The following is a 9,412-nucleotide window of genomic DNA, read 5'->3' as shown; positions in this document are numbered from 1 at the left end:
TTTATATAGTTGGTCTTAAGGCCTTTTTCTTGGTCTTCATCTATGTAGGAATATTCAGGACCTGGTGTGGTAGGATAGGTGGGCTCTTGGGGAGACATATTAACCTGGCTATTATTGATTGCATTCTTATTCTGGTGACTACGCATCTGAGTTGGAGGTAATTATAGGTGTAGGTTTGTCTTTGTATGGTGGGTGTTTTGTTCTTTTATTATTTAATTTCTGTTTTCTCTCTGAATTTTTGAAAGTGTGTTGACTGTGTTTTGCCTGTGTTATTGATCTGCTTGCTTGGCATGTTTATGGGGAATAGTTGCTGGCATTGGAGGCTAGGGAAGAGAGGCCAGAGGGAGATGTATATATGTATGTATGTATGTATGTATGTATGTATGTATGTATGTATGTATGTATGTGTGTGTATGTACCAAGGGCTAAATGCATCCCTGAGGATTGGGTCTGGGCTAACAGAAAGAGTAGAAAAGAACCACAACCACCTACCTGTCTTCTGGCAAGCATGGCTTATGGTTGAGCAAGGGGTATCTCCCCAAATTGTAGGGTATTACACAACAATGAGTTGGGAAGGGCAGACTGCTCAGAGATGACCAATGTAATCAATAGGAGGTATGGGCAGAGGGGAGAGAGGGCTGCAGCTTGTGCTCTGTTGCAATACTAGGGGTGACCCTGATCATTGTGTCTGGGTTAACAGAGAGAGTAGTCTGCAAGCAGTCTGCCTGGCCTTCCGGCTTTTTATTTATTTTTATTTAAATTTACTTTAGTGACATTTATGTGCTGTGTTGTTTTCTGAAATGACAGCAATTAATGCAGTATATTTCCCATTCTCAAGAAATTTTCAATAATAAGGATGGAAAGACATAAAAAAACAGACCCTGGGCAGCTAATTATAATACAAGGAATAAAGTAAGACACACTACAAACAACATGCTATAGAAGATACAGTGAATTCTGCCAGGGAAAGAGTCTACAGTGATGGCATGATACTTATAATTTTGAACTGTCTCTCTTTGAAAAGTTCCCATGTACCTGCCAGTCTCTTCATTAATTAATGACCTGTGGCTTCAGGCTTCTGACATTGCCATATAAGGTTGTGATCGACAAATATGATGGATCACATTCGTTGTTGTTCTGCAATGTACAAAGCCAGTGTTCACATGTTGAACATGACTAGGACTCCAAACTCATTTTAAATAATTCAGTATACCTAAGACCTTCTAAGAACCTCCTACAACTTTTTTCAAGGCATCTTTCATTTCTTTATTTCGGAGGCTATAGATCATGGGGTTGAAGAAAGGAGTCAAAACTGAATAGAATAAAGTTGTGAACTTCTGCATGCCCTTTGCTTGTCCTGATCCTGGGCTTACATATGTTATCATGACTGAACCATAAAATAGAAACACAACAGCCAGGTGTGATGAACAGGTGGAGAATGCCTTTTTTGACCCAGTAGAAGAGGGCATCTGTATCACAGTTCTCAACACTAAGGTATATGAACCAATAATATAGAAAAAAGTGCCGAAGATGAGGAGGGAACTCATTGTGCCACAGATGAGAACAGTGCCTGGGATTGGGACACAGACTGAAGCTAGGGCCAGCAAGGGACCAAGGTCACAAAGAAAGTCATCTATCACATTTGGTCCACAAAATGGCAGCTGAGTAATGCGTATCACTGGGATAAGAAACCAGAGGAACCCATAGACCCAGCAGAATATGACAAGGTTGCCACAGAATGTAGTGGTCATGACAGTGGGGTAGTGCAGTGGGCGGCAGATTGCCAGGAACCTGTCATAGGCCATGATGGAGAGAAATAGACATTCAGTTGTGCCCAGGGAGAAGAAGAAGTACAATTGGAGTAGGCATTGAGTGAAGGAGATGGTTTTGGTCGTGGAGAGGAAGTTGACCAGCATGTTTGGCACATCAGAGTTGACATAGCATATCTCTAGGAAGGAGAAGTTGGCCAGCAGAATGTACATGGGTGTATGAAGCCGATGATCCCAGTGCACTGCATACACAATTGCCATATTTCCAAGCAAAGTCAAAATATAAATCATAAAGAATATAGAGAAAAGGAAGATCTGTATTTCTCTACGACAAGGGAAGCCTAAGAGGATGAAGTGACTCACACTATGGGAGGCATTTCTGGCTGAGGTCATTGTCGTCTATTCTGTGAAGATTACAGATTCAGAAATTATGACTTTCTGACTCCTCTTCAAAAGAGTACATATACATTCCAGGGTATAGGTCGGTGAATCCAGAAAAGTGTTTCCTATTTGTTGTTTGAACACCCCAATAGCATTGTTGCTGAGAAAACCTATATATTTATATTCATAATTAGAAACCATTGATTAGTCATAATGATTATCAACAGTCTTGTGAAACCTTTTTAACGTTTTTCTTGGAATTAAAATAAATGTGAAAACTCTCTTATTTCTTAGTGGGTAGTCAGAGAAATGTCTGGCAAAAGTAATCTTGTATTTCAAATTCATACTTAATTCACTTGTAAAGATATGAATTGAAGCAATCTTATAGTTTAAACAATGCAAAAGAGAGAAAATGAGGTTTAAGATTCTATATGTGCCACTACTTCCTCTAGAGTCTAGCCTAGTGATTTACTTGACCTATCTACCCCTGTTTTCTTCTAAACTTACCAGATACAGCCCAGATCCCACGTTGGTCACCCCTTTATATGCATCACTCTTTTTCTCTGTTTCAGCCAGGAGCCACCCTACCGACCACTACAAGCTGGTCCCTTCTGCAATGCATCCAACCTTTACACCCATTCAGATTTCACGCCTCTTCCTCCTCCTCCTCCTCCTCCTCCTCCTCCTCCTTCTCCTCCTCCTCCTCCTAGCCTGGTGAGTTGCCTTGATCCCTCCAAAATGCCACCGTTAGCCCAGGTTCCACATTCAGTGTTCTGTTTTAGTCTAGTCACACATATCAGCACTGATAGCCTCTCCCTAAATACTGCCAACCCCACATCCTTCTATGACATATCTAACCTTCCTATCTAGTCAGATATGTTCTTATATTCTAGGCTTAGACCAGAAATCACATCATGCTCATTAGTCCAGTTCCCTCTGTCTGCCTGTCTTTATTCCACCCAAAGTATTCTCAATGTCTAGGCCCAACCTACCAGCACATTATCTTTTCTGCCCCAACCTGCTTCGTCCACATCAGACTTAGAACCAATTAACAAATCTACACGCTGAGATCTGATCACTAAAATACCAACAATATGAAATAACAAATCAGGACACTTTATCTCAAACCTACCAGTCTTGTAGAAATGCTTGCCAATAAGAATTTTCTGTATGAATCTCAAGACAAAGAATTTTATAGAAAAATGATAAACTTTATCAAGGTATTCAAGGAATTTATTAAAGTCACAATGAAACAGCTCAGTGAACTTATGGAAAAAGAACATACAGAGAATCAATGCTTAAGGAATGTCCAGGAAGAAAGCAAGCATAAGAATTACCAACTAAAGAATACACATGGTGGGACTCATGGCTCCAGCTGCATATGTAGCAAAGGATGACCTAGTTGGTCATCAATGGGAGGAGAGGCCCTTGGTCCTGTGAAGGCTCTATGCCCCAGTGTAGGTGAATGTCAGTGCCAGGAAGCGGGTGTGTGGGGGTTGGTGAGTGGGGGGGGGGAAGATAGGGGGTTTTCAGAGGGGACGACATTTAAAATGTAAATAAAGTAAATATCTAATTAAAGAATGATGGATGAGACAATGGCAATTCAGGATTTGAAAATAGAGTTAGAAACATTGATGAGGACTCAATCTGAAATGAAGATGGAATTGAAAAGCCTAATAACTAAACGAGAAAACTCAAAGGAAAATCTTAGAACTATAGCGAATCAAACAGAAGTAGAACATCAGGTATTTAAGACAGAATAGTTAAGATCTAGACAAAAAAGTAAGTAACCTGAAAAAAAAAAAAAACACATGTAAAGAACATAAGGAAAAATGCATACAGGAAATACCATGAATAAAATCCAATGATTAGAATTATGGCTGTAAATGATGGAGAAGATTTCCCAGTGATTCCAATGACATAGACCAGACCTTCAAAAGGATGATAGAACTTCTTCAGACTAAGAAAAGATATACCCATATTGATACAAGAAGCACAGCAAGACTAGTAATGAAAATATTCACAGAATATTATAGTTGAAACACTAAATATTTGTAACAAAAATGTATTAAACCTGCAAGAAAAAAACCCCAAATCACATATTGAAGGATACCCACCAGAATAGCCATTGATTTAAATAGTAGAAGATCTTGGAGCAATGTATTTCAAGTCATAAAAGACCAAGATGGCTGTATCCAACAAAGTTATCTGATATAATTGAATGATAAAGAAAAAATTACCATAATATAGACATACTAAAAGGTGTATCCAATAAATCAAATCTGAGGGAAAAATCACAGTTATCAAAACACAAAATAGTACTGAGAACAATAACAAAAAAATCAGAACTGATTACATGCAATTAACATCCACATTTCAATAATAACTTTATCAAAGGCCCTAATCAAAAGACACAACCTGACGTAGTCAAGAGACAAAAAACTATCTGTTGGTTATTTTTGCTTTAAAGATAGGCACAATTTTAGATTAACAGGATGAAAAAAAATATTTCCACCAAATGAAACAAAATGGCAAGCAGGCATCACTATCATAATTTTTGACAAAATGGACTTCAAACTAAGACTAATCAGAGAGATAGACATTTTATTCTGATCAATGGAACATTTAACTAAGAAGATGTTAATATCTTAAATATTTATGCACTAAACCCAAGGACACCTGATTTTATGAAAGGTATACTACTGGGATTAAAGACACACAGATTAACATCAATCCACTACAAGCATGTGATTTCAATACTATATTTATATTGATAAACAGGACATCTACACAAAAGAAGAAATAGAAACATCAGAATTAACTGACATCACATCTAAAATGGACTTAACAGATACGACAAAATATTCTACCAAAATCCAAAGAACACGCATCCTACTCAGCATCATATGGAGGTTTTTTAGAAATAGACCATATTCTTGGACACAAAACAAATCTTAAAAATTCAAAAACATTGAACTTACTCTTTGTATCCTATCTGAACACATGAAAAAAACTTAAAGTTGACTGCAAACAAAACTCTTGGAGATACACAGGCTCATAGATTAAAATCTAGTAGATTAAACAGCTCACTACTGAATGATGAATTGGTCAAATAAAAATCAAGATGAAAATTTTAAAAAATCCCTGAAAATAAATGAAAATGAAAACACAACACACCAAAACGTCTGGGACATATTAAAAGCTACACTACCGGGAATATTTATACCTTTAAATGCCTATACTAAAAAACTAGGAAAAAAGGAAACATAAATAACTTAATTATATAACTTTAGATGTTGGAAAAACAAATCCTGACCAAGTAAATGGCAAGAAATAATAATAAAACAGAGCAGAAATCAATGAAATAAATACAAGAATAGAGTTCAATGAACCAACAAACAAGATTGTGAATCAGAAGTAAATAGGAAATCATTTTAATGAACATCAAAGAAATGAAAAATATTAGGAGGTTATATTTCAAAAAGCAATACTCCATTAAGTTGGAAAGCCTAAATGAAATGGATAAATTTCTACATGCATCCACACCAAAAAATGAAGCCAAGAAAAAAACAACAGTCTAAATAGACATATGAGGAGATTGAAATACTAAACAAAAACCTAAATATTTATTTGATACACATTTTAGTCTGTCAAAAAGGTCTATATCTTATCCTTAACAAGCTTAAAAAAATAAACATAAAGAGCATACAAAACTCTTCCTATGAAATCAGCACCACTCTAATAACAAAAGTAGAAAAAGACATAACAACCAAAGAATTATCGGCCAACATTCCTGAGGAGCATAGTTTGAAAAACTTAAAAATACTTGATAGCAGCCTAAATACATACATAAAAAATTATTTACCAGGACTAACTTGGCTTTATTCCTGAATTGATGTGATGGTTCAACATTTACAAGTCAATATATGTAATAAACCACATGAACAAATGTGAAACCAAAAGTTACATGATGGTTTCAAAAGATGCAGAAAAATCTTTGACAAAATAACCATGCCTTCATGATAAAATACATGATAAAATTTTGGTCTAGAGGAAACATCTCAAAATAATAAAAAGTAGATCTTCCAACTGGTAATAAGGACACATGCTCCACTATGTTCATAGCAGCCTTATTTATAATAGCCAGAAGCTGGAAAGAACCCAGATGTCCCTCAATAGAGGAATGGATACAGAAACTGTGGTACATTTACACAATGGAGTACTACTCAGCTATTAAAAACAATGAATTTATGAAATTCTTGGGCAAATGGATGTATCTGGAGGATATCATCCTTAGTGAGGTAACCCAATCACAAAAGAAGTCACTAGATATGCACTCACTGATAGGCGGATATTAGCCTAGAAACTTAGAGTACCCAAGACACATTTTGCAAAACACAAGAAAACCAAGAAGGATGACCATCGTGTGGATACTTCATTCCTCCTTAGAATAAGGAACAAAATACCCATGAAAGGATATAGGTACAGAGACAAATTTTAGAGCTAAGATGAAAGGATGGACTATGCAGAGACTACCCCATCCGGGAATCCATCCCATCATCAGCCACCAAACCCAGATACTAATGCACATGCCAGCAAGATTCTGCTGAAGGGACACTGATATAGTGGCCTCTTGTGAGGCTATGCCAGTGCCTGGCAAACACAGAAGTGGATGCTCACAGTCAGCTATTGGATGGAACACAGGGCCCCCAATTGAGGAGCTAGAGAAAGTACCCAAGGAGCTGAAGGGGGCTGCAACCCTATAGGTGCAACAACGGTATGAACTAACCAGTACCCCCTGAGCTTGTGTCTCTAGCTGCATATGTAGCAGAAGATGGCCTAATCAGCCATCATTGGGAAGAGAGGCCCCTTGGTCTTGCAAACTTTATATGACCCAGCACAGGGGAAGGCCAGGGCCAAATAGTGGGAGTGGGTGGGTAGGGGAGCAGGGGCAGGGTTGGGGTACAGGGAACTTTCGGGATAGCATTTGAAATGTAAATAAAGAAAATAATAATAATAATAATAAAACTAAAAAAAGTATATATAAGAAACCCACATCCAACATGACTTTAAGTGGGTAAAAGTTTGTAACAATCACACTGAAGTCATTAATGAACAGGGATACCCACTATCCTCACTACTTTTGAATATTGTGCTTAAAATATTCGCTGGAGCAGTAAGGCAAGAAAAACAAATTAAAGGGTTAAAAACAGGAAAAGAAGAAGTTAAACTAGACCTATTTGCATGTCACAAGATACTATATATTGATGAGCTCTCAAATTCTATCAGAAAAGCTCTAGAAATGATAAAGAAATTCAGCAATGTGGCAGGAACCAGAATCAGTTTGCACAAATCATTACCTTTTCTATATACTACCAACAAATATACAGATATGGAGACCATGAACAGATTCTCATTAACAGTTAGCCTCAAAGAAGTTAAAATACTAGGAATAACTGGACCAAGGCAGGGAACGATCTCTACAATGAAGACATTAGACCACAGAGGTCAAAGACAGCACTAGAAAATGTAAAAGTATTCCATGGTCACAGATTACTAGAATTAATATTGTGAAAATCATCATTTTTCTAAAAGCTATTTACAGATTTAATGCAATTACAATCAAAATACTCATCTCATTCTTCTCATAAATGGAAATCACACCTACCCTATAATTCATATGGGGCTACAAAAGACTACTGGCAGCTAAAGCAATCCTCATAAAAAAGGACAATGCTCAAAGGATGACCATTTCAGACCTTGAGATATATTATAGAGCTATAGTAGCAAACAATATGGTACTGGCACAAAACAGATGTGTAGATCAATGAAGTAAAATCAAAGATCCCAATCTGAATACACATAACTTCAGCCATTTATTATTTGACAAAGATGACCAAAACATAATCTGGGTAAAATAACTTATCTTCAACAAATGGTGTTTAATAAACTGGGTGTCTGTATGTAAAGGAATGAAATTAGATCTCTATTCATGACCTTGCACAGAAATTAACTCCAAATGGATCAAAAACCTAAATCCAAAACTTGAAGCACTTAACCTGCAAGGAGGAAACATAGACAGTGCCCTCCATGACATTTGTGCAGGAAAAGACTTCCTAAGTATGACTCCATTTGCTCTGGAATTAGCAAATGGGACCTCATAACACTTAAAAAGTGTTGGCACAGCTAAGGAAGCAATCAATCAGGTAAAGAGGAAGCCCAAAGAGTGGAAAGACATTTTTGTTATGTATTTTTCTAACAGAGCTTTAATATCCAAAATATATAAAGAACCCAAAGGCAATTAAAAAAAAATCAAATGGGCCCTTACAAAAATGAGCCTGGAACCGGACTTGAGAATTTGCAAAAGAAGACAAATTGGTTAAGAAATATTTTTTTAAATGTTCATCACTCCTAGCCACTAGGGAAATACAAGTGAAAACAACTTTAAGATTTTGTCTTACCAATGAGGATGCCAAAGATTAACAGAACAGCCTACAGCAAATACCAGAGGGAATGTGGGTAAAAGGGAACCCTCATTCTCTGTTCATGGAATTACACAATTGTGTAGCTACCCTGAAGAATTCTCAGAAAGCTAAAATTAAGTCTACCAATCTGTAACACTCCTTGGCAAATGCCCAAAGGACCCATCATCTTACTCCATAGATACCTGCCTAGCCATAATCATTACTGCTTTATCCACAACAGCTAGGAAACGGAAATAGTCTAAATGTCCTCCCTTCAATAAAAATGGATAATGAAAATATGATATTATAGAATGAGTCTCCTGTGTTAAGAAAAATGAAATCATGGACTTTGTAGGTAAATAGATAGAACTAGAAAAGATCTTATTGAGTAAGAAAAATCTGGACCCAGAAAGATAAATACCTAACGTTCTTTCAAATCATTTTCCTAGCTCCATATCTTCAGATGTAGGTTCACAGCCTGTAGTATCTGCAGATGGGACCATTGTCAGGGTAGGGTATGGAAAGCTGGGGAAGAGCAGGGTACAAGTTATGTGAAAAGGGAAGTAGGAAAGAGGATCCTCAAAGAGAAGGAAAGAAAGAGAAAATAACAATAAGGATATCTGTGAAGGGCCTAAGTAATTATACCACTAATGAACTATAAAACTTGTAATAAATATAAGTGTGTGCCCATACATATATAGATTTAAAGAACTTTTCTCCTCTGGGCTGACAATGCTCCTTCTTTTTTTTTTTTTTTTTTTTTTTTTTTTTTTTTTTTTTTTTTTTTTTTTTTTTTTT

At 36.6% G+C, this 9,412-nt stretch overlaps 1 protein-coding gene across 1 annotated transcript; it reads right to left on the bottom strand.

Annotated features, from left to right (window-relative positions):
- Window positions 1-1,223: 1,223 nt before the first annotated feature.
- On the bottom strand, window positions 1,224-2,162 carry LOC110325753 (olfactory receptor 11H6-like). Its single transcript, XM_021203863.1, has one exon. The coding sequence runs from the start codon at window positions 2,160-2,162 to the stop codon at window positions 1,224-1,226; it is 939 nt and encodes a 312-aa protein (XP_021059522.1).
- Between the last annotated feature and the right edge of the window lie 7,250 nt (window positions 2,163-9,412).

The sequence above is a fragment of the Mus pahari genome, chromosome 8 (genome assembly GCF_900095145.1).
Source record: "Mus pahari chromosome 8, PAHARI_EIJ_v1.1, whole genome shotgun sequence".
Lineage (NCBI taxonomy): Eukaryota > Metazoa > Chordata > Mammalia > Rodentia > Muridae > Mus > Mus pahari.
Note: the sequence above shows the minus strand (reverse complement) of the source record. Positions and strands in the feature narration are given on the sequence as shown.

Coding starts and splice junctions, on each gene's coding strand:
- LOC110325753 (XM_021203863.1), bottom strand. CDS start 2,162: ATGACCTCAGCCAGAAATGCCTCCCATAGTGTGAGTCACTTCATCCTC.